This window comes from Anabrus simplex, chromosome 10, assembly GCF_040414725.1.
Source record: "Anabrus simplex isolate iqAnaSimp1 chromosome 10, ASM4041472v1, whole genome shotgun sequence".
NCBI lineage: Eukaryota > Metazoa > Arthropoda > Insecta > Orthoptera > Tettigoniidae > Anabrus > Anabrus simplex.
The window spans coordinates 44,918,002-44,943,686 of NC_090274.1; the positions used below are offsets into that span (position 1 = coordinate 44,918,002).

At 40.6% G+C, this 25,685-nt stretch overlaps 1 protein-coding gene and 1 non-coding gene across 2 annotated transcripts in view; one reads left to right on the forward strand and one right to left on the reverse strand.

The window, feature by feature from the left end:
- The first annotated feature begins 546 nt into the window (after positions 1-546).
- LOC136881793 (uncharacterized) overlaps positions 547-25,685 on the forward strand; it is a 37,347-nt gene continuing 12,208 nt past the window's right edge. Inside the window, exons 1-6 of the mRNA XM_067154230.2 lie at positions 547-637; positions 2,908-3,098; positions 5,460-5,626; positions 11,783-11,879; positions 17,640-17,719; positions 21,991-22,108. Coding sequence (XP_067010331.2) covers positions 5,539-5,626; positions 11,783-11,879; positions 17,640-17,719; positions 21,991-22,108 — 383 coding nt within the window. The 5' untranslated portion in view covers positions 547-637; positions 2,908-3,098; positions 5,460-5,538. The remainder of the gene's footprint in view (positions 638-2,907; positions 3,099-5,459; positions 5,627-11,782; positions 11,880-17,639; positions 17,720-21,990; positions 22,109-25,685) is intronic.
- Positions 9,123-9,199, reverse strand: TRNAL-CAA (transfer RNA leucine (anticodon CAA)). The gene has a single exon. It is a non-coding gene; the product is annotated as a tRNA-Leu (tRNA).

Consider the following 25,685-nt stretch of genomic DNA (forward strand, 5'->3'; position numbering starts at 1 on the left):
TTTCATTTCTGTCATGTTCTCTTTTGTTTTTTTTTTTCATTCTTTGCTGCATTATGTTTTTAATACATTTTTAGCATCTATTATGTAAATAACTTTAACCCCTCCTTTTTTCACTGATGATGGCTCAAACGAGTTGAAACATGTTTGACTTTTATTACGGTACTCCATCTAACAATGGAGATGTGTATGTATTGAATAAGAGGACATATTAAACTTCCTTTGTAAAGTAAAAGCCGTCAATATGGAATGATTCGAATATCTTGTAATTCTAATATCTTGTAATGTAACAGACTGAATTATTTTTTAAATTCTTCTTTTTGTTTTTTCTGTCCAACTTATGTATTTTAGTAACATTTGTAATCCAATGTGCTAAAATAAATAAGATAATTATGTTGAAGAACAGAAGAATGTATTTATTCTTACATCTGTTTGTCAAACTTTATTTCTTTTGCAGGGCTGGTACCGAAACTGAGAGGGGTTCAGTTACTGGGTAACCCCATCACTTTTCCTCCTCCTGATGTACTCAATAAAGGTGTTCAAAGTATGCTACAGTTTCTTCGTGAAGAATGGAATATTCAGTACTCATCTGATATCAGACCTATAGGAGAGCCTTTCTACACGAAGCCAGCCTTAAAAGGTAAATAATAGCGGTAACATTATTGCTTTAAGCTTAGCAGAAAATGATGTGTTCATACTACAGCAGATAGTTCAATTCCTTAAGTTCTTTCATTAAACTAGCTGACTTACATTAATGACATGATCGTATCAATTGAGCTGTTTGTCCTTAAGCAGTTTTCGTTATCATTATCTGTGGATCCTTCCAGTGGGTGAGGTAGGATTTGTGCGAATGATATATTTTCATCCATTTCTGTCTTTGTGAACTTCCAATGTACTCTCTTGGTCAATGATAAACAAAGAACCAAGTTATTCTTTGACTTCATATTTCAACATGTAATTGGATGATTCACTCCAAATATTTCAGAACTCTTTAGATGTAGGCATTATCAAGAATGAACTAAAATGATCACATTTAATTAAAATCTGAAAGGGAAGCATGCAAAAATCCACTAAAAGGTTCTAAACTAAATTATTTTTAATTTTTTTTTTTTTTTTGCTAGGGGCTTTACGCCGCGCCGACACAGATAGGTCTTATGGTGATGATGGGATAAGAAAGGCCTAGGAGTTGGAAGGAAGCGGCCGTGGCCTTAATTAAGGTACAGCCCCAGCATTTGCCTGGCGTGAAAACGGGAAACCACGGAAAACCATTTTCAGGGCTGCCGATAGTGGGATTCGAACCTACTATCTCCCGGATGCAAGCTCACAGCCGCGCGCCTCTACACGCACGGCCAACTCGCCCGGTTTTAAATATTTTAAAAGTGTACCCATTAATCTTCTGGTGGTTCATCCTCTTTTTTTTTTTTTTTTAAATTGCTTTGAAAAGGAGTGAAAAAATGCCTGTTTTTGCTTTATTTTTGGAAATGTTTCTTTGTTTTACAGAACACAACACAACATTTTTAACAGCCAATTGCATCATACAAAATATATTTTCTTTCACACCATACCCTCAAATTGTTGCAGAGATACTGAACACAAATTTCTGAATTTTACATTCACTAGATGCCTTTGCTGGTGAGATCTAGTTGTTTATAGTACATTATGTCTTCTGGTGTGGACTAGAACAATTTTAGTTATACTCATCCTTGCCTTTGACAATACAAAAACGGTCGAGGTATGAGCAATGCTAGTAATACAATTCCATATACAGCCAGTCCGTGTTATGACTGGTGAAAAATGTTGCTCATAGGGTTGGTTGGTGCATGCATTTCAGTGGCTTGGCAGACTGATATGTAATAGCAACTTCTGGCTCGGTGAAGAATGCAGTGGGAAACTACCTCATTCCTCGTTTCCCTAATATGCCTCTTCAGTGACGGCAGGTCATCTATAACAGTTATTAGCAGAGGTGGTGAGGATCAAACCAGCCTTTGGGCTGAATACCCAACATACAACACAAATACAGGGTCTCTCTCGTAAAACCAGACTGAGTGCATGGTGTTTGTACTCTGTGCTAAGGCAGCTGCCTCAGTCCAACTTACGTCACATGTGGATGCCCTGCTTTAAGTGTGTATACAATCTTATATGAAATCTTACTTCATAAAAGATGCTGGAAGTGTCATCCTTCATAATGAGGGACTTCATGTTAACCTGTACAACAGCTTTGTAGCTTTGTGTGCAAAAGAAACCGGAACCCCTACATGTTGTGCTAATTTTGAGAGTGATTTATTCGGTGACCATTCAAGATTTGCACCGATGTCGTCTAGCTTTTTCTCTGTTAAAACTGTTTGTGTGTGCTCATGTTTTTTTATTGAGCAATGACTCAGCAGTTTCAAATTTATTTATAATTACGTGAATCTGTGCTCGTGAAGGTGGCACTTCACCAGGAAATTGCTGAACAAATGCATCGCATACCCGTCAAACCGACTCATACTTAACATAACTTTTACATACGAAAAAACGGTGTTGCAATGATAACTGTCTCACCATGTTAACAGCTGGGATTCAGACTGGCTACTGATGCTAGGTCAAACATATGCACATTCCCTGCAAGATCAATAACTATGCGCATGCCTCTTGTACAGCTGCTTAGGTCTCGGAGAGTAGAAATGCTGCTGGACGGTCTGGCTTTATAAGAGAGACCCTGTACACGTTCACTAGTTATAGGTGTTTGCCTGATTCTTTAAATTGCTATGGGCTCAAACACTTCCTACATTAGTTATGCTAAAAGGCGCTGATAAACTCATTGTTTTGCCCTTTTACACCACTACCAATTTGATCTTCTATAAGAAGACCACAAATTTATATGGATAAGGGAAATCTTCCCTTTACGTTCTTGTTCTGGTGCTGTTGTAGGTGCCAAGCCACTTAACATCATAAAGAAGATGAAATCTCAATACAACAGAGCTCAAAGCGTGCCACAAAAACTAGTACGATCTCACCAGCGGCAGACGGAGAAGGACTTGCCGGAGTTATCCATCGTCCAATGCCGGCCGCACACTCCACCTCCCAGACCTCTACTTGGTGCAGTCGCGCAGGAGTTACGGGTATGTCTCATTTTCTTAACATATCTAGGTGGCTCATCCAGAAAATAAACTCAAATTTTTAAAATATCTTATGTCTTCCTGATTCTACATATTCTGGCTTCACATTTTGGGTCATGTAGTTGTAGGGGACAGTGGGTTTGAACCCGACTCTTGGCAATCCTGAAGATGGTTTTCTGTGGTTTCCCATTTTCACATCAGGCTACTGCTGAGACCGTACCTTAATTAAAGCCATGGTCACTTCCTCCCCAGTCCTAGCCCTTTCTTATCCCATTGTCCTTTCCTTTTTAACTCAACGCGGGCAGAAGTGTTTCATGTCTGTATAAGGACTGAAAATATGGCAAATTAAAACTCGGCCAGAATTATCGAACACTAGCTACAAACATGCATATGTACATAATATTATTTACTTACCTTGAATATTGGATGTACTCCTCGCAGAGGTCCATAGGATATTACTGAATTTTTTCTCGACAGTATGTCAGCACAAAAAGGGCATAAGATTGAAACCACAAGTAAGTTTTACGCCATTCAAAGCCCTTATATCAGATAGTGTTGGAGATGACCAGTCTTTGATATATCTTCTAGTTGGAGGTGTTGCCTGTTGTTTCCATTTTATTTCCCTGAATTACTCTTTCCTCGTAAATTATGTCAAAATTTCAGTATAAAAAAATAGTGAAAAGTTTTCTGTAGAATCGGTCGTCATGACAAAATATGAATATAAAATTGGCTCTTGATTAATGTTATATATCATAAATGGTATTTGAAGGTCCTGGGTCCAAATTACTCACATCAGTGCTTTCGTCAGCTAGTTTGTTTTCTGCATAAATTTCTGTCTTCGGATTCTTCAAATGAAAAATCCTTTCATCTACGTCTGTAGAGTTCAAAATGGAAGCAATCTATTGCTCACTGACTCCTTTCTTACTAACCATGTCACAAAATAGCTATATAAATCGCAAAAGGCCAGTCTCGAAACTCGCAACACGCTCGACTGAACATGATGGCGTATCACAGCTTGTAAAAAGGTAGCAGGGAGATAATGCATTGCTGTTCGAGGATTCCCTTTTCAGCCAGATCTATAAGTGTTGTTACTGCCATTTGTTGAATTTTTGGATTACAACGTGTGCCAGTGACACTGGATCTCTGACCATTTAATATACAGGGTGAAGCTAAATTCGCGTACTCGGGCATCGCAGCGCGACTTCTCAAATGCCAGCAATAAAAAATGTATCTCACAAAAGTTCGTCCTGCGAGTATATCCGGCAGAAAAACGACATTGAAGAATGGCAATCTGGCAACTCTGTAACCACATGTAGGGTAAGTAACTCTGTCAGCACATGATGCTCGTGTTGTAGAGTTGGTGCAGTGGATAGAATTTTGGGTTAGCATGCAGGAAGTTGAGGGGTCGATCCTGGGTTGAGGCGTATGTTTATTTCGTAAATGTAGTCCAGGTGGTATGGTAACTGGCATCTTAATCGTCAACAGCGAATAAATTCACGCCCACGACCTGGAAAGGGCGTCTTTCAAAGCTGAGCAATGAAAACGATTGTTCGTCCATTTCTAGGATCGTAGTATGTAAGTGCAAATGGTTTCTAGAGGACCCGCTGCAATCACTGTTGACGATTAAGAAGCCAGATACCATACCCACCTGGACTACATTTACAAAATAAAAAGCATACGCTTCAACCCAGGATCGACCCCTCGTCGTTCTCCATGCTAATCCAAAACGCTCTCCACTGCACCAACTGTACAGCACGACTGATATGTGCCGACAGATGTATTTACCGTACATGTGTTTACAGTGTTGCCAGATTGCCACTCTTCAACTTCGTTTTTCTGCCGGATATACTCGCAGGACGTACTTTTGTGAGAGACATTTTTTTATTGCTGGTATGTGAGGAGTTGCGCTGCGACGCCCGAGTGCGCAAATTTCACTTTACCCTGTATAAGAGTCAATACGGATCTCAGATACATCATGGTTAAAATAACTAATTCTGAACAGCACGAGTCATGTTGCTGCACAACACCAGATCCCAAGCAGCCACCAGCACACATGATCTAATATGAATGTACTAGTAGGCAGTACTGCATCATCCTCTCTACAGCCCTGATCTGGCACTAAGTGAATTTCATTTGTTCAGAACCACTGAAAGGACACCCAAGTGTCTGGCAATTCACAAGCGACTTGGAGATGCAGCAAGTCATTCTGGCGTGGTTTCAGCGGATTGATGAAGTTCATGTAGTGGAAGTAGTGATTGTAGTTTTAAGGGAGGAAAAGATGAGATTTTTATCCTCATTAATTGTGTACTGTATCTTTTGGTACATGAACCAGTGCTGGTGCTAATGATGATGTATTGTTTACAGAACTTACGGGAGGAAATGTTGTGTACCAGAGGTGCCAAAGACTGTCCTCGCTTGAAAATCGTTCCCAGTCACAGTCAGTATGTTCTGGATACAAAGTCAGCTGAACCCCATGCGCCTAATAAGAAGAAACTACGCTCCAAGCAAAATTCTGTGGATTCCTCAAAAAGGTGTAGTTTTTTATTGATTTTCTTGAGAACTGCATGATTAAACCATGACCTAGAATAAGAGAAGGAATTTAAGGTAGAGATAGAATTTAATGACATAGGAGTGCCACCCAAGGAGAGTTTTTGTTGTGCTATCAATGGAGAATGTGTTTGTTAGGGCAGGATATGAAAAACTTATTATTAGAGCCCAGATTTCCATGAAAATGAATGTTTTTAAATAAGCTAGTTACACTCCACAAACTTCTCAAATATTTATTTTATGACTTAATGATTCCAAATAACCATTCTTTTTCCCTGCATGTTTGCATGTTTTGGCCTTTTTAAGAGAAAATTTGTACATAATGCATATTTTGAAGATTCTGGATTTAATAGCAAATATTTGGACATTTATATTGCATAGTATGACTTTTCTTCTGACTTTGGTGCATATATAATGTTAACTTGAATGGTAGTGCCTTTTATAAATGCTGACTTGCAGAATTAGGGACCGTTTTTCCACATTATACAGTATGTCTGTTATTGAGAGACGGAGAGAATGTATTCACGGCAGTGGCGGCGCGTTCTATATGTTCAGTGGTTCAGTGAACCCCCTAGAAATATATAACTCTTAGTAAAATGGTTAATCAAGTGGATATTTATTTAATTACGTCTGTAAATTTGCCCTCGGAGCGATAATTTTGACATCAACACTTGGTTGCTCTCCGGAACCAGCGGAAAGATTCAATTTCTGGACTGCGGGTGCAGGGCGGTGGGACGTAAGGAGGGTGAGCACGGCGCGGGGAAGTGTGAGGCAAGGGGGGTAAGCCGAGGACAAAGCTAAACTATCGCTGGTGACAGGACCAGCTCTTGGAAGCGCTCGACACGATCTACATCGAACAAGCCCGAAGTTAGCCGATGTATTGTCTCAAAGCGCGCGGTTAAAATTTGCTGTATATGGTACGTTTTGAAGGGATTTTAATTTCACGATTTTGCGTTTTAGATGTAATTAACCGCAATGAATCAAAATATTTTGGTAACTAGGATTTGTATATCATAAATAGGCATACGTAGCCTATGTGTATGTAATTATCGTAAACTTTTAATTTCGAAAGTAAGGGACTATGTTGACAACATCGTTGTTGAGGAAAATGTACAAAAAGACAACAGAGGGAAAAGAAGATGAGCAAATAGGTACTACTCGAGGAACATTGCTGCAAACGAGGTATGTGACGTGATTATAAATCACAGCAAAGAGAGGTTCAACTTCTCCAACCACTTACTGGCTTCCAGCTTCTTTGATCACCAACTCTCCCCATCCTTCCAAAATAATTTTCCAGAGGAGAACTTACGTATATTATACAATCCTATCCTTTTCTTGACAAACATAAACTGAAAACCGAACTGCAAGTGATTTACTCAAGAAGTGATTTTAAAGAAATGAACAATGCAACTGATTACTGTCCCCAGGACTACTTCTCAAGCAGAAAGCTGTTTTTCCACTTTAAAGCGGATTAAGACATTTCTAAGGAGTACAATAGATGAAGAAAGACTCTCTGCTCTCGCTATGTTGTCCATCAAGAAGGAGATGACACATAAATTAGTCGATTTTAATGAGAAGGTAACGGACTTATTTGCCGCCAGGAAGGAAAGGAGGATGGCTTTCCTGTACACACAGACGACAGCTGTTATGCCAACGCCAGCAACGTCTTCAACATTAGAAAAAACTGGATCAACTCAAGTTAATTACACTTTATATTATCTGTCTTTCATTACTCGTATTTCTGGTAACTTCTTCGAGCTGCAGCCGTGTTCATTCAAAGGAAAGTCACCTTTCTAGTCAAACAATGTCACTACTTTACATCTGTATAAATATCAAGTAACATTAAATTTGGACAGGTTATTTCTCAAAGTAGTGAACCCCCAGATGTTTTATCCACCTGCCGCCACTGATTCACGGCCATCCTATCTGACAACCAAAGTTAGTGCATATGGTAGAGTTCCTATAAACCAATTAACTAAGCACTTTCTTATCTGTTGCTTGAGTAATCATTAACGTAAGCCGGAAGGCCCCACGTGGATCTCTGTAATTCTTAGGAATAAGGTGTCCCAGTTATAAATTGCTATAAACTGAACCGTAAATTGTGCATTACTAAATAATGGCTCATTTTTTCTTCTATGTTATATGAAGAAAACAAAACTTCTATCACACTTCTGTGATGCCGCGTTACTGAGATAGCAGCTTAGAAACCTTGGTTTTGCACTGAAATTTTTATTGTGATCCTGGAATTTCCTACCTGGAACTCTCACAGCAGGAAATCTTTACAAGTTATTGAAGACATCATCATCTGCAGTCATCGCACAGAGAATTAGCTGCGACAGCTTGAGATAAGCTGAACAAACTGATCCAATCCAATTCCGATTTTGAATTTGTCAAGCTGATAAAAGACGTACAATTTGATCTCACTTTGTCCTAAATGTCTTCATTTAAGTATGCACCTGTCTCTTCTTGTGACGTAGAAAGGTCATTTTCTGTGCCTAAGAATGTGCTGACAAATATGAGCTTAAATCAAGGCAATTTGGAGAAATTAGTTTTTGTACAATGTTTCAAAAGGAACTGAATTTCAATACTGCATATTTTCCAGTTTATTTTGGATATTTTGCCATATGATAGTGCATGAATGCATGCACATTTTGAGATTTATTAGTGCATGGAAATCCGGGCTCTACTTATTATGCCTACAATCAGTGGCAGTAATAATAATAATAATTATTTCGTGTGGCTATTTCTAGCCGAGTGCAGCCCTTGTAAGGCAGACCCTCCGATGAGGGTGGGCAGCGTCTGCCATGTGTAGGTAACTGCGTGTTATTGTGGTGGAGGATAGTGTTATGTGTGGTGTGTGAGTTGCAGGGATGTTGGGGACATCACGAACACCCAGCCCCCGGGCCATTGGAATTAACCAATGAAGGTTAAAATCCCCGACCCGGCCGGAAATCGAACCCGGGACCCTCTGAACCGAAGCCAACGAGTCGGACAGTGGCAGTAAAATGGAGGAAATTCACTTCAGATATCACGCTAACAATAAGATAAATATGCAATACTACCTTAATGAATACTGAATTTTCACGACCGCATTGTAATCGAAACAGACTTTCAACGTATTAGGTCATGTTACGTACATGTAGTACGTGTTGAAGAGATGTTAAGTACAGAACAAAAATGGCCAGCCGGACACCAGTGGGATCCGAACCCACAACCTCCCGATTTCGCGTCGGTTGCTCTACCAATTGAGCTATGGTGGCCTAGGCCATCTTTGTTCTGTTTGAAAGGATCTGAGCTACAGGCCTGGTACTGCTGCTAGCACACTGTAGAGTGCGTTTAAGTCGCCCATTGTGGGGCATGTCAATGAATATTGAATTTTCACGACCGCATTGTAATCGAAACAGACTTTCAACGTATTAGGTCGTGTTATGTACATGTATTACGTGTTGAAGAGATGTTAAGTACAGAACAAAAATGGCCAGCCGGACACCAGTGGGATCCGAACCCACAACCTCCCGATTTTGCGTCGGTTGCTCTACCAACTGAGCTATGGTGGCCTGTAGCTCAGATCCTTTCAAACAGAACAAAGATGGCCTAGGCCACCATAGCTCAATTGGTAGAGCAACCGACGCGAAATCGGGAGGTTGTGGGTTCAGATCCCACTGGTGTCCAGCTGGCCATTTTTGTTCTGTGCTTAACATCTCTTCAACACGTACTACATGTACGTAACACGACCTAATACGTTGAAAGTCTGTTTCGAATACTACCTTAGTCTTCAGCACTCAGCTAAGCAAAATACAGAAGAACTTGGTTACCAATCGATTGATCAATCAATCAATTAATCAGTCACCACTGATCTACATTTAGGGCAGTCACCCAGGTGGTAGAGTCTCTATCAGTTGTTTACCTAGTCTCTTAAATGATTTCAAAGAACTTAGAAATTTTTCAAATATTTCCCTTGATAAATTATTCCAATCCCTATTTACTCTTTCTATAAATGAATATTTGCCTCATTAGCAGAAATCTTACCTCAGATTTTAATAGCTATTAATCATTTGATAGATAATTAGAAGAAATATAAGTTCATGTTTTTACATACGAGAAGCTTTAAGTCGGTTGATCATACATTACTTTATATCGCCTTATACATTATCTTGTTTATGATTTCAAGACAACCCGAGACACTGCATTCCATCATCCCCCTGCACTCGCATTTTGCTAGTAGCATGAGAACCTGGCATGGCAACACAGCTTGCTATTTTAGTAGCTTATTGGCTGTTGTTCAAAATGCTTAGGGTTTGATGCCCAATATACAGGATGAACTTTAATAAAACCGACAAACTGCAGGGACTTATTCTTGACTCGAAATGGAGGAAAAAATGTTCAATGTACATGTGTCCGGAAATGAATCGTTGCGACGGTAGATGGCACTGACGAATGAAATTTTCTCTGACTACTTGCAGTGGTTTCTTCTGTTGCAGATAGTGTGATTGAAGCAGCGTATTGTCGGAAGCAGAATGGTCCTGTATTCATGTCGGGAAAAAGCCGAGATGGTGTTTGTGTATGGCCAAGCCAATGGAAACAGTTAAGAGGCAGCATGGCTATACCAAAACAAGTACCCTCACAGACGCCAACCACATCACACAACGTTTCAAGCCATTTTTGGGCATTTGTGTGATCATGGATCCTTTCAGACAGCCGAACATGCAGGGAGGCAGCGGACTGTGTGTACACCAGATCTGGAGGAACAGGTTCTACAGGACATTGAGACGAACCTTAGTACAAGCTCCAGGCAAGTGGCCTGCCAACATGGTGTAAGCCAGACTACGATTATTTGTATCCTGCATGACAACCGCTATTATCCCTATCACCTGCAATGAGTGCAAGGATTATCAGCCAAGGATTTCCCTCTACTGGAAGGAATTTGTTGATGGTTTTTGCACCAGGCCATCACAGTTATGGGATTTCTGTCGTCAGTCCTCTTTACCGATGAAGCAACCTTTACTAGAAATGGCATCGTCATCTGTGGGCTACAGAATATCCCCGCTGAATGGTTGAAATGCCTCACCAGCATCGGTTCAGCATCAATGTTTGGGCAGGGATTCTTGGCGACCACATACTTGGACCAGTTATTATTCCACAATGCCTCAACCGAGGAACGTACCTGAACTTCCTGCAGAATACTCTGCCTGGTTTGCTTGAGAATGTGCCTTTGGCAGTAAGACAGGTTATGTGGTTTCTGCATGATGGAGCACCACCCCACTTCCGCATTACAGTTCACCAACACCTCTACAAAATCTTCCCCAGGCACTGGATAGGACGCAGAGGCCCTGTTGCATGACCTCCTAGATCACCTGATTTAAACCCCCTGGATTTTACCTCTGGAGACATCTGAAAAGCGTTGTGTATGCTGAACCAGTTCCTAATGTGCAGACCCTTCAACAGCGTGTTCACAACGCTTGTGACGCTATCAGATGTAAGGCTTTTTTCAGATTTGCTCTATCAACCAGCATTTTGTCTTAGGTCTGACACTAGACTCATCAGAGTGGGATGTATCAGACCCTACCCACTGACGCTGGGGTGTAAAGACGAAATGCTGGTTGACAGAGCAAAATGCCTGAAAAAAGCCTTACATCTGATTTTTGACATGCTCTATTGGTGGAAAAATATATAATTCCCTGCTTGGGAACTTAGAATTTCCTTCCTTGTGACGCTATTCAGCGAGAGGCTGGAACATGTGAAAGAGTGAGGCAATCCATGATACGACGTCTCAATGCATGCATTGCAGCCCATGGAGGCCACTTTGAACATCTGCTGTGACGTGGATGCGATTCAGCTATGCACTGTATTCCAGGACTATTTGTTGTCGTTGCACGCACACCGTCCATTTCTGGACACATGTTCGTAGGAAAATTATTCCTCCATTTCCAGTCAGGAATTGGTCCCTGCAGTTTGTCGGGTTTTTTAAAGTTCACCCTGTAGTTCATCATCACTCCCTCCACTCTTGTACCTTCTCTAGCTTCACACAGGTTTGAATCATCAGATACCAATCAAACTCTACCTACAACTAATTCATTATGGATTGTATATTCCCTCCATGATCGTGGTAGTCTACAATTAACAGTGTTCTAGAATTTCAGGTGAAATGAAGATCTACGAGAACTTACTGAAGGAGCTCTGGATTGCTAGAATCAAAGAGATGATGGAGAGGCAGTCTTTGATCATTCAAAAGAGGAAGTAAGTGAAAATGTTTTTCCTTCTTTAAAATTTGGTGATAGACTACCATATCTAATGTTGTATGACGGAGTTAAAAATCTTATTACACTCGTGACCCAAAATTTAATACCATGCTCTCCGCATGGGTCTGTTAGGAGAATCAAGAGTGAGACACATACATACCCTCTTAGTACAGGGTGCATATGGTCTTAGAGGATACAACACAAGCAGTGTGCAAAACAATTAGAAATGAATCTATTTTCTATTGTATCTTCTATCTATCTATCTATCTATCTATCTATCTAAGTATATATAAAGCAGAATGTCTGTCTGTTCCATACACAAATCCATACCGTTCCACCAATCTGAATCAAATTGTGTACATTTATTTTTTAGGGCCCTGTGGGTAACCCCATCTACAAGAAATTTTAACAGCCCTCTCCAGTTCCCTAGATTTAGGCCCTTTGACACATTAACATAGGGTAATACAGGTAAAATATCAAATTTGTTGAACAAGGACAAGCAAGGCTAATTTTAAGCCTCACGATGCAAAGAACAAAATTGAGCAAGACCCTATGGGCCTGAAAACCATGTTTTTGTGGAGATATTGGCATCACACTAGCCTGCTCTAGGAATTAGATGAAGAAATGACCAGCCATAATCATGGCAATGTCAGCTCAAGGATTCTACAGTAGAATACATGCCTGATGTTCAAAGTAGGTACGTGCATGAATGTAGGCTACGCCAAGGAGAGATTCTGCTTCACATATGACTGTCTGGGGAAAAGCTCTGTTGGGGTAAGCCACCCCTAGGGGTTGAGGTGGGGAGGGGGTGCCATATAAAAATAATCTAAAATAGTGTTGAAACCATAGGTGCTAGGCCTAAGGAGTTATTCATTTTCACGCCCTTCCCTTTTCTTTGGCCGATACCGTCATTTTGCAAAGTGCCGGACCTCTTCAGTTTTCCCTCTGATTAGTGTTAATAGAGGATTATTGCCCAATTGTACTTCCACTTAAAACAATAAACACCACCACCATGACTTCAGTGCAAGACAAAGTGTTGACATACATGAATTACATGGTCCTTCTTGAAGTTAAAGGCAGCTTGTTGGGAATTATGATGAGAAAATTTTCATTAGTCTCCCATTCATGTAATAATCTAGAGCATTTAGGTCTGGCGAGTTAGGTGGCCATATGGTTGGTGTGATGTGATCGTAGAGATTGGCTCCCATCCAATTTTGTGTCTTCACAGCTTTGTGTGCAGGTGCCGAGTCCTTGTGAAACATACTCGACCTTCCATGATTTAAGCTGTCTATCCAGGACTTCACAACTGCCTCCAGTACCCTCATGTAGCCAGGTCCTATGGAAAAAAAAGTGGGGTGGCATAACGTATTATTTGGTACTCACCGCACACGAGCAGGCTAGGTTCTTCTGGATGTTTTTACTTGTTCAGTCATCACTTTGCTTGGAACAGCCTTTTTTTCTTGTGCATGCACCAACATGAACTACCCACATATGACTTAATGTACATCAAATGTCCTCATTGATATAGTTCGGATTGTGTCCTTGGACACCTGAAGATCTCTGTTCTGCACCTGCTGTATGAATTGTGGTGTTCCCTTACTGTCTGAATATTGTGAATGGGACTTGGCTACATGTGTGAACATTGTAGACAGGAAGCAGAAAAATTTCAGAGGTGTAAACAATGACATAACCTCTACCTTCTCATCATCATCATCATCATCATCATCCCACTTCAATACGGATCATGAAATTTCTAAATATCAATCAAATCATCATCATCATCATCATCTTGAATTCCTTCCAGTGGAGCCAGGTAGGATGTTTAAGAACGATGTGCTTCCATTTATTACGGTCCTGGTATGCTGCATTTTTCTTTAGGACATCCCATGTTTCTTCCCTCTTCTCTTATCTGATCTAATCACCTTCTTCTAGGGCATCCAATTAGTCTTCATCCTGGGACAATCTTTTCAAAATACTTCCTTGGTGTTCGAGTCACCTGCATCCAGCCACTTTGGCCTTGCAACATTCAGCCTTTCTTTCATGGTCAGGCTGACCTGCAGGTCTCTTTGTATCTGATCATTCCTAATTCTGTCCTTCCTTGTTTTCTGTACAGCTGATCTAAGGAAGTTCATTTCAATAGTTTTCAGTTGACTTACTTCTCTTTTATGTATGACACAACTCTCCAGACTATATGTAATGATGGACAGGAGATAAGTATTAAACAGGGTCTGTTTAGCCCTCTATAAGGTGCAACCAGTGTGGTCTTATGCTTCATGCCAGGATTGGTCTCGTTAACCATCAAAGGCATCTGCATCCCTGAATTCAAGTATTAGATGAATCACAGAAAAAATATGAATACTCAGATACGAGTATCAGACAATGACGATGAAGACATACAACACATCCCCACCAGAGGCTTCTAACTTCTTCCAAACTTTGTGCACAAATGATTTTGCTTTCTCAGCATCACTGTGCTTTGTGTGTATTTCAACAATTGCAGCATGATGTTTCATCTCCCTCATTTGTTGATAATCTGATACTGATGTTCTGAAAAGTTAAAAGTACAAATGTCTCCAAAGATATCCATTTCAGTATCAAAGAGCAGTTTGTTGATCTTCCCAGTGGAGTTTGTTAATGCACCTATCCAGAGTGCAATGTCATGAAGGCCGTCACAATTTGAGCTCTTTTGTCTTAGAACAATAATTGCTGAACAAGAAGTTATCCTCTACAGCCAATTCTAAGTAATGTATGGAAATTTGAATATATGAGGGCAAGTCAATAAGTATCTGAAATCAATTTTTATAACTTATTACAAAAATAGTACACACTTTTTATTGATGTCATTTTTCAACATAGTCACCTTGCTTTTCAATGCACATGGTCCATCATTTCAAAAGCTTTCTGATACCCTCTGCAAAAAAAGTTTTTGGTTGCGCAGCAAGCCACGTATGCACCGCTTTCTTCATCTGTTGATCGGAGCTGAATTTACGGCCTCTTAGAGCATTTTTAAGTGGACCAAACAGATGATAATTTGACGGGGTGAGATCGGGACTGTACGCAGGATACTCCAAGACCTCAAAACGTAGCATTTGAAGAGTATGAGCGGTGTGGGCAGTGGTATGTGCACGTGCATTGTCATGCAACTCCTCCCAACAATTGACCTCTCTGTTTATTGCAAATTGCAGGTTTCAGCTTGTTTACCAGCATATCACTGTAACGTTCACTGTTTACTGTTTCTCCCTTTTCCTGGTAATGTTCCAGGATTGGCCCATGGGAGTCCCAAAACACTGTGAGCATCACTTTTCCCGCAGAAGATAGAATCTTGAATTTCTTTTTGACTGGGGATCCGGGATGCTTCCATTCCATACTCTGATGTTTGCTCTCTGGTTCAAAGTGGTGAATCCATGTTTCACCTCCAGTGATGATCCATTTCAGAAATGTTCCATTTTCGTTAGCATGGCGGTCCAGTAGGTACTGACAGATTCTCACATGATTCCGCTTCTGCTCTTCAGTTTGTTTTGGGACCCATCTCGAACAGACTTTGTGGAAGTTAAGCTAGTTATGCATGATTTCATATGCAGAACCATGGCTAATGTGCATATCGTTTTCCATGTCATCAACAGTCACTCGTCTGTCATTCAGGATCATATCACGCACTTGTTCAATATTGGCATCAGTTACGGCTGCAGGTGGACGCCCGGATCTTTCCTCATCCTTCACGCTCGTGCAACCGCTTTTGAACTGTTCACTCCACTGGTAAACACTTCACTGTGACAAAATATCATCCCGGTATTGTGTTGAAAGTCTTCTATGAATTTCCACTCCTGGTACACTCTCAGACCACATAAAATGGATTACAGAATTGGTGCAAACAGAGAGTGGCGCAGCCATCTTTACATCGCAACAGGGCAAGTTGTACTGATCTGATAATGCTGAAACCTACCACAGATGTAAACAATGGTGCCATCTAGCGGCTGGTGAGCACACAACGCAACAGAACCAACATAAAGACAATTAGAGCAAAACTGCAGATACTTATTGACTTGCCTACGTATCAATAGCTTTAATTTGCCACAAGTGAAATGAAGAAAGGAATACAGTCGTTGCCCTCTTAACTGGCCGACCTGGTGAATAATGTCCTTTCTGGTTTACCATGGTCGTGAGGATGGACTGTGTTAAATGAGGAAAGAGAATCATCGGCTACAGACATTATTTTTATTAGGAAATTGTATGACTTTGGGTTAAAATATTAATTGGTCAACTGGATGAGTCAGGAGGTTGTTTCGTTTTCCATTCAGGGTAAATAGCACAGACAAAAGGTGGTAGGAGTTTTGATTTACCCCAGTCAACCCATGAGTTGGACAGCAGAGTCTGTCAGTTCACTTCAGCCTGAACCTTTGATTTATATTGGATGGGAAAGGGTGGATGACCTTCTGCTTATAATTTTCTTCTTCTTCTACTTCGACCACATTGGATCACTTTAATCAACCCTTTGGTTTGTCAATTTCTTGGTAGGAACTGTCCGAGCCTTGCGGTCCTCCCAGTACTTCTTCATGCATGTTGATATTCTTGCCCTTTCTTGTGTAGAAAATATTCCAGTTGGGATTTTCTTCTTTGTGGGTGCAATATTTTTAATGCACACGGAGGGCTAAAGGATAAAATCATGAGACAGATAGTATTCCATAGAAGTCCCAGAAAATAAGGTGCAACGTAATATTTGTTTTGCAATGTATTTGTTTCTAAAGTGCCAACGGCCGTAGCCGTGTAGAAACACCGGATCCCGTGAGATCTCCGAAGTTAAGCAACATTGGGCGTGGTCAGGAGTTGGATGGGTTGCCACGCGCTGTTGGTGGTGGGGGTAAGGAAATGGAGGAGCGGAAAGGAACTGGCCACCCTACCGCACGTAAACTCCGGCTCAGGAACACCTCTGCGGAGGTTCGGACCTGCCTTCGGGCAGAATAACCCTTACCTACCTGTTTCTAAAGTAAAAATACATTGGGCATGATTTGACATTTGGAAAGCCATGAGACATTGCAAGGCTGACAAGCATTGGCTAGTAGCTCTTCTACGTTGCAGGCTGTATTTCTAGCTTAAACTATGTTTTTTGTATCTTTTTTTGCGAATAATTAGTTATAATTTAACAATCAAACACAAAGTGTTATTGAAAACAACTTAAAGAATAATTCAGAGAAATGACATTCATTGTTTATTGAACTGCAATATTGTTTGTTTTTGAAAAGAGTTCTTAAACTGGGTTTTGTTCCGTTTAATCAGTTGTGATTATATTAACAAAGCAGCTTCAATACACACAATGCTGAAGCCAAGGAATTCTAAAGGAAATAAAATAATGCAGCACATGTGTTACAATAGATAAACTGAAAATATGTTTAAAAACAGATCGAGTCCTATGCTTTGAGGGAGAAATATTTACAGCACGTTGTGATTCACACACTCATGCAGAGAGCGCAGCACTATTCACTTTAACACAAGAGAGGTTAAGATTCTCACCAAGATCTGAAGTAAGAAGAATTTCCATCCCCAAGAGACAGTAGAATGTGAAGATTGCCCTTGCTTCTTCTGTTGCTCCTCTTCCTGTACTGACCAGTCATTATGTTCCTCCTAATATGTATGTCTATCCTAGTTCCTCACATATATCCATGTTTTATTAACTTTTTTATTCTCTTGTCAACTTGATTTCTATGGATTTTGTTGAATATCATATTCTGAGTCTAATCTTTTATAAAATGTCGTTTTCCAGAGATGAAGAAACACTGAAGGCGTGGCGAAAAAATATGGCCCGTTTGAAGGAGATGACTAATCCTGAGGATTTAAAGCATGGTAAGAATTCCTTCAGTCCATAAACTTTAGAATTTATTTATTTTTCGCCTGAATGGTCAGTATAGTGGCCTATAATTCAGATCCCTGGGTTCGATTTTTGGCCAGGTTGGGGATTTTAACTGCAAAAATAAGGTCTCCTATTTTTTTATGAATACAGAACTCTGTTCGTGTGGCTGTTGGTCACAATATTGTGAAGAGTGTTTTCTGCAATCGCGTATAAACATGTGCACGCCGTGCTGAGGCACTCAGTCTTGGCTTGGCAGCCGTTGAGAATGGGGCTCCCGTTGGATGTTACTACCGAGTGTATTGATGTCAAAAATGTTCGTAAGTGGTGTAGAGAGTTTGCAGCCGGTCGGACTGAAATTCACTACGAACAAAGGAGCGGGTCGAGAACTGTTTAACATAGTAAAGAAATGTATAATGGAGTATCTTGTGCAAAGTATGAGGAAAGACAAATATAACATTCTAAAGCTAATTTTAGAAGGCAAAATAGAAGGTCAGCGTGATCAATGTCTTGTGGATGAGAAACTTAGTAGACTGGTCAGGACTGAATTCCCTTGCCCTTCTGAGGGTGGCAGAGGATTGAGCTGATTTCACAAGGATTGTGACCAATCTTCATTAATGGAGGACTACTTTCTAGGAAAAGAATACTCCTGTAACTATTGTTTGAATCTAGTCTAATAGAGTTAGGATATCCACAACAAAGCATTATGTCTTGAAGGAGATGGCTAATGAAGAGGTCCCAAGTTCTTCACACAAATGTGGCCATAATGAAGCATTGACTTAAGTCAACGTTTTGTCCCAGCTGACATTCAGCAGCCAAGATGTGCACCTCATCATCATCTGATGAAGATTTTATATTACTTAATTCCAGGTTAAGTATGAGATATTTTGCAACAACAAATGAAAGATTATTGTTTTGGTTATTTGAAAATGGCAAGTACTACATTTGATGATATACCAGACAAAATTAATCAATTTATCTTTGTGCATTGCTATTCAATATTTGAAGGAGACTGAAGCCAAGCTCTCACCAGGATGAGGTGTTAAGCAAATGGAAGATTAATTTCCAGGTGTGGTGCTTGGATTCGTTTGATGCTTGGTCAATCCAAAATGCGGTGTTCCGTTACAACTACTACCATTTGATGTCTCATTTTGCAGTTCAGTGCAGGACTGAGGGCAGTGCTTCATTGTAGATGATGCCTAAGAATCAATTGATATAAACGATGACATTTGAAAAAAAGTCATTTGTAACTTTTTATAACACTCTGAACAAGAGCATGAGATAATTCTATGCAGAAATGAGTTACAGAAAAACTTACAATTGTATGGATAAGGAGCCAAGAGAACTTCCTTTGCAACAAGTTCTCACAACTTCAAATGCAATGGGGAAGAATAACAGTTGTTCTGTTGCTGTGATGGGAAGACTTTTGTTTTTCTCTTTTTACAAGTTGTTTTACGTTACACCGACACAGGTAGGTCTTATGGTGACGATGGGATAGGAAAGTGCTAGGAGTGGGAAGGAAGCAGCTGTGGGCTTAATTAAGGTACAGCCCCGGCATTTACCTGGTGTGAAAATGGGAAACCACGGAAAACCATTTTCAGGGCTGCCGACAGTGGGGTTCGAACCCACTATCTCCCGAATACTGGATACTGGCCGCACTTAAGCGACTGCAGCTATTGAGCTCGGTACACTAATGGTTTTACGTACAATACAAACCTGTAGGTATTAGGTCTGTGGTGAAAGCCCATTGCTGTTTAAATCTGCCGTGACTTGTACACAGCAAAAATATTGCTACAGGTGTCTCTGGTGGTTAGCGCTATTGGCTGCCGTCTCAGAGGCCTGGGTTTGATTCCCAATACTGCCAGAGATTTAAGAATGACAAGAGGGCTGGTATGTAGTTAAAATGTTACATACAGCTCACCTCCATTGGGGATGTGCCTGAAAAGAGCTGCACCACCTCCGGATGAACCAAACCAAACCCCATGGCACTACAGCCCTTGAAGGGCCTTGGCCTACCAAGCGACCGCTGCTCAGGCCGAAGGCCTGCAGATTACGAGGTGTCGTGTGGTCAGCACGGCGAATCTCTCGGCCGTTATTCTTGGCTTTCTAGACCGGGGCCACTATCTCACCGTCAGATAGCTCCTCAATTCTGATCACATAGGCTGAGTGGACCTCGAACCAGCCCTCAGGTCCAGGTAAAAATCTCTGACCTGGCCGGGAATCGAACCCGGGGCCTCCGGGTAAGAGGCAGACACGCTACCCCTACACCATGGGGCCACCTCCGGATGAGGACACGAGTTTACTTGACTACTACAGGTTTGACCTACAGTTTTAACACTTAGCTATTAAAACCTTGTGTGTATCAGCAAATCTGTAGTTTAAGTCTGGGGCTTTTATATAAACCATGAACTTTCAGTCTGACCAAAAGGTTTAAAGATAAAAATTTCATTGTTCCGTATTGAAATTATTGATGTTAAAAATTAAATAACTGGAAAGGAGGTTCAACCTATTCAATACTCAACTGTTTACCAAGAACTTATCTGGAGTACGGGTGCTCATTCAGTTGTACTAATTGGCGTCGTATATTTTTATATACGTAATTGGCTTCCCGCAGCCGTGACAGGTTCTGGACCTTCGAAACGTTCTCCACTCTACTTTGGTGTTTGGCCGCAGCGCGTGACCTTGAGTGTGCCGCGCTGGTCACCGGGAGCTGGCGGCTTTCTACTACAGATCTGTTCGTCTGCGAATTCAAGCCTTTTTGATCTTCGAATGTTGATTAGTAGTGATGTGACTTTGTGCAGGACAGAATGTGATGTTGTGTCTTTGTGCCTAACAGAGTGTAGAACTGACCTCCAACATTCATAAACATTTTATATGTTTTTATGGCTGATGATGACCTAGACTAAGGTCGAAACCGGTCCCATTTAAATAGAAATGTGATTGCTACGTTTCTTTCTTTTGAGTATTGAATAGGTTGAACCTCCTTTCCAGTTATTTAATTTTTAACATGACCAAAAGGTTGATAACGGATTTGTTTACTGGACAAGTTGGCTGTGTGTTTAGGGGCGCGCAGCTGTGAGCTTACATCCGGAAGATAGTGGGTTTGAATCCCACTGTCGGCAGCCCTGAAGATGGTTTTCCGTGGTTTCTCATTTTCACACCAGGCATATACCTTAACTACCTTAATTAAGGCCATGGCCGCTTCCTTCCCATTCCTTGGCCTTTCCTATCCCATCGTTGCCATAAAACCTATCTGTGTTACTGCGACGTAAAGCAAAAAAAAAAAAAAACAGTTTTGTTTTAAGCTTGAAGATGCTACAGTTTGCTAAGAGTGCTGCAATTTGTGCTATAGTTTTTATTCTTATTGCTGTACTGAATGGTCAGCATACTGGCCTTCAGTTCAGAGGGTGCTGGGTTCGATTCCCAGCCAGGTCAGAGATTTTAACCTTCATTGGTTAATTCCAGTGACTTGGGGGCTGGGTGTTTGTGCTGTCCCCAACATCCCTGCAACTCACACATAACACTATCCTCCACCACAATAACACGCAATTCCCTACACATGGCAGATGCTGCCCCTTACTCTTTGATTTCAATTTCCATAAAGCTGGTGAGCCTTACTTAACTCTATAAACTGTTCTAGGAATTGTTGTGAAGACTTTCCCGACATATGTATGGATGATAACTGAGTCAATAATATTGTGGGTAAAATCGGAAAAAGGTTGGCGTTACATGGGAGTGCATTTACATATACACAGCAAGATTTTACTTGCAACATGGCAAACACGACCAAAAAACATCAGTGTACGGAAACACTTCCTTCCATATTGTGGAGTGGGGGTGGAGTTCAACCCCATAGCAAGTAATGCATGTTATGATGACATTTATCTTGCAATCTTCAGCCTTGGGTTTGGTGTATTCAAGTGCTTAGTAATTTGCACCTGTTTGGTTGAACAGTCATCAGTCATACAAGGCTTGTTGACACCCAGCTTAATACCACAATGCGCATCATATCTGGCGTAATCACATCTACCCCAATTCATTGGCTTCCACTGCTAACTGGTATAATGCCACCTGATCTATGCCAATCTAATGCCCTTCCAGATGCTGTACGCTGGATTGAAGAACTAGATATTCAATTGTGAAGCACAAATTACTTTGTTTCTCATCTGTAAAAATGTATATATATATTGTCTGTATAAGCCATACGCTAAATAAATAATAAATCTGGGATTTTGAAGCTTCAAATATTAATATTATCTTGTTCCAGATTTCATAGTGCCTTATGATGTTGACGAGGACTACATGATGATGTTGTCTAGGTGGGAGCTGCATCATCCGTCTATGAGGACGGGAAGAAGTAAAACTGGGAAGAGAGTACCTTGCAAGTATGTGTCAGCTTTACCGTTCCATGTTACCGTATTGTACCCCTGGATGCTTTAGAACAGTCAAATGGATGACAAACATCATAGATTAAGTGACATTATTTAACTAGCAAATTCATAGGGCAAGGGTAAAATGAAAACAGAACATACACTACATGCACACTAAATGCTAAAATAATGCCACAGTATCACATACTTTGGTTGCTGTTGGAGTAGACATAGTAAAGAGGTCAAACAAAATGAACATTTTGAAGCTTTTCTTGAGAAAGAAATACAGTACACTGTCATCATCATTGTTGTACACAAGGAACTTGGTATATGGTAACACAACATAAAGTTTATTGCTTCAATAGTTTTATACAGTATTTACAAGAAATATAATGAAACTTGTCTTGAAGCTTGATTGATTGCACGCACTTAATGCTGTTATTAAGTGATAGGCTGAAAGTCTGTGGCACAAATATATATTTACAGAGAGAGAATCCTATATACACATTCACACCTATCTTGAGGAGATAGTCTATTTCACTGGGAAATGTCCTTGGATAGTCAAAAACTATCTGCTGTGGGATAACAAGTGTAACTTGTAGAGAGAGTCGCGTTAGTATAATGCTAGTATTGGACTTAGACTTGCAAGGGACTTGCATCAATATCTTAATTCGCAGAATGCTAAGATAGTCGTCGGAGCACTGGTGAGGACTTGAGAATGTAGCAGAATGCTTGACTCGGGGCTCGACGTGGCTACGGGAACCAGGGAAGATGAGGCAATGTCCGGAGGTGAGACCTCACAACCAGCAATCAGTCCACCTGTTCAAGACACATTTTTAAGAGGAATGCCTCCATGTTTGACTTGCGGTGTGGTCTGGTCGTTGGACACTGGGATAGTCCTCGGTAAGGCGAGGAACGTCGCTCCTTATATAGCGCTGGCTGACGTCACAGACTAGCATGCCAGGCGCAGTGCAGTCCTTTCGTAGGCTCTGGAAACATCGGTGATGCGGCGGGTTGTGGAGCTTGTAGGCGCGGAGCTTGAGTGCGGAGGACACACACAACAATCATCATCATCATCATCATTTCCCAGCTCCAGTTTCCCAGGTGTGATGTACAAGCGCTCGCCACTTCTTCCTGTCAAAGTACAGTTTCTATTCCTCTATGTCCTCCCACTTGGCATTCCTCTTGCTGACCTCTGATTTCACTGTGTGTATCCATCTATTCCTTGGTCTCCCAATTGGCCTCTCCCCTTTCACTTCTCTGCCAAAGTAATTCCTTGCTGTTCTAGTTCTGTTCATCCTCATAACATGTCCAAACCATTGTAGCCTGAGTCTTCCTAAAAACTCGGTAACAGGTATTTTGATGCCAGTCTCCTTTCAGTTTGCTTCATTTCTAATCTTGTCTTTCCTGCTCTTTTGATTCATTGTTCTGATGAATTTCATTTCCGTTGACTGGATTTTACTATTTGCCTTGTTATGCAGGGTACAAGTTTCGAGTCCATATGTGAGAACTGGAATGAAGTAGGTACAAAACATGATCAGTTTTGCTTTCTGGGATATTTTATCATCCCAGAGTAGATTTCTCACTTGAAAATACAATTTAGAACCTTTCTGAGTCCTGTTAAGTATTTCTTCTTGGTTTACCTGTTATCCTTTGAAATGATACTTCTAAGGTATTTGAAATTAGAAACAGACTGCAATAGAGTTCCCTTCAGAAAAATGTTTCAATCTGTGCCTTTCCTGTTGATAGTCATGTCAACAGTTTTGTTTTACTGATGTTTAGTCCATATTCTTTAAACTTGCCATTCCAGAGATTTAGTTTCTCCTGTTGTAGTTCTGCTCCATTTTCTTCCCAGATGAGAACATCATCTGCAATGTTCTTTGAAGGACTTTATGTTCCGATCCATAATAATGATGAACAGGAGTGGTGACAAGGCACTTTTCTTCTGGATGCCTCTTTTGGTTTCAAACCAATCTGATCTTCCATTCCCTACTTGGATACGGCTTAAGTAGTTTTGATAGAGTATCTTTACTTTATTGATCAGGAAGTTTGGCACACCTATACCTTCTAGGCATTCCCAGATTACAATAGAGTAAATTAATATATTATTTTGGGTCCACCTTTTCAATACAAAATGTAAATAGTTTAAATTACATAGGGACTAGTTTCGACCTAGTAATAGGTCATCATCAGCCTGAAGTAAATTAAAGCGTAAATATCGAAGAAAAAATAAACAATGTAAACACAAGTACAGTCTTTTTAAAAGTACATACCATGTGGGATATTGAGCAGCAATATATTAAAAATAATAACTCTTCCAATTGACGAAGCACTGAGCGGAAGTTATGTTGTTTATTTATGAATAAAGTTCAGTGCGCCGTATAGCATTAAAAGTCCAGTGTGCACTAAAAGATGTTATAAAGAAGAATTATCAGTTGAATGCTGGCTTCTAGAGTTTGCTGTTGTATATTCGAAGAAGATACGTCATTTTTTAAGGTATTCTAGACGTCAAAACACATGGATGTTGGAAAGGCTCTTAAGTTTTTTGGAACTAGGTAATTGTTGCGCGTGGAGGCTTAGGAGTCCAGAGAAGAGCTATATTATGTTAAAAAATAGAGATCCATAAAAAAGGTCCCATGCGTCGTATAAAAATGACAAGCACACTTTAAGCACACTGTCGTAGGCCTTCTCGATGTTCAAAAAATTATACCGTCAATTTCTTACCATTTTCCTAGTGCTTCTGTGTTAGCATTCTGACAGCAAATATCAGGTCTGTAGTGCTTCTGTTCTTCCTGAACCCATGTTGCTCCTCCTCCAATAACAGTTCAACTACAGATTCCTGATTCTTCTTTCAATTATCTTCTCCAGAAGTTTAAGTGTATGAGAAAGTAGATTGATACCTCTATAATTTTCACATTTCCTCCCGTCTCCCTTTTTATAGCGGGGGATAATGATACCTTTCATCCAGTCCTCTGGTATCCTATTCTCTTTCCAGATGACAGAGAGTACTCATGCCTTGTGCTCCAGGTGCCTTTATCATGTCAGCAGTGAGATCATCAAACCCTGGGGACTTACCATATCTCATGTTCAGCTGAAACTCCACTTCTACCCAAATTACCTGGTGTTGTGCTCCATCACTTGCACTTAAACTGCAGTCTTCAGTGATATCACTTTGAAGACTTTCTCCATCTAATAAAGTATTGAAGTAGTTCTTCATTTCTTCTTTGATGCCTTGATCTGTCTTCACCATATTCCCATCATCTGTTTCCAGTGCACGGATACTGCCATGCTTACTTCTTCTGTTCTCGACTGCTTTATAAATCAACTTCCTATTACTTTCACAGTCTTCTGTTAGCCTGGTAGTGAACTTGTCCCAGCACTTTTCCTTTTCTTCTTTAATCATTCGCTTCACAAATAGTTTCTTGTTCCGGTACTCCTGTGCCATGTATCATAGTTCATCTCCTTGGTGGATCGATTTCCGTTTTTCGTTATCTAGCCTCTTCTTTGCTGCGTTTCTTTCTTTCACAGCAGTTTTCATCATCTCATTCCACCATGGTGTTTCTTTCTCCGTGCATACTGCACTTGTCTTCTG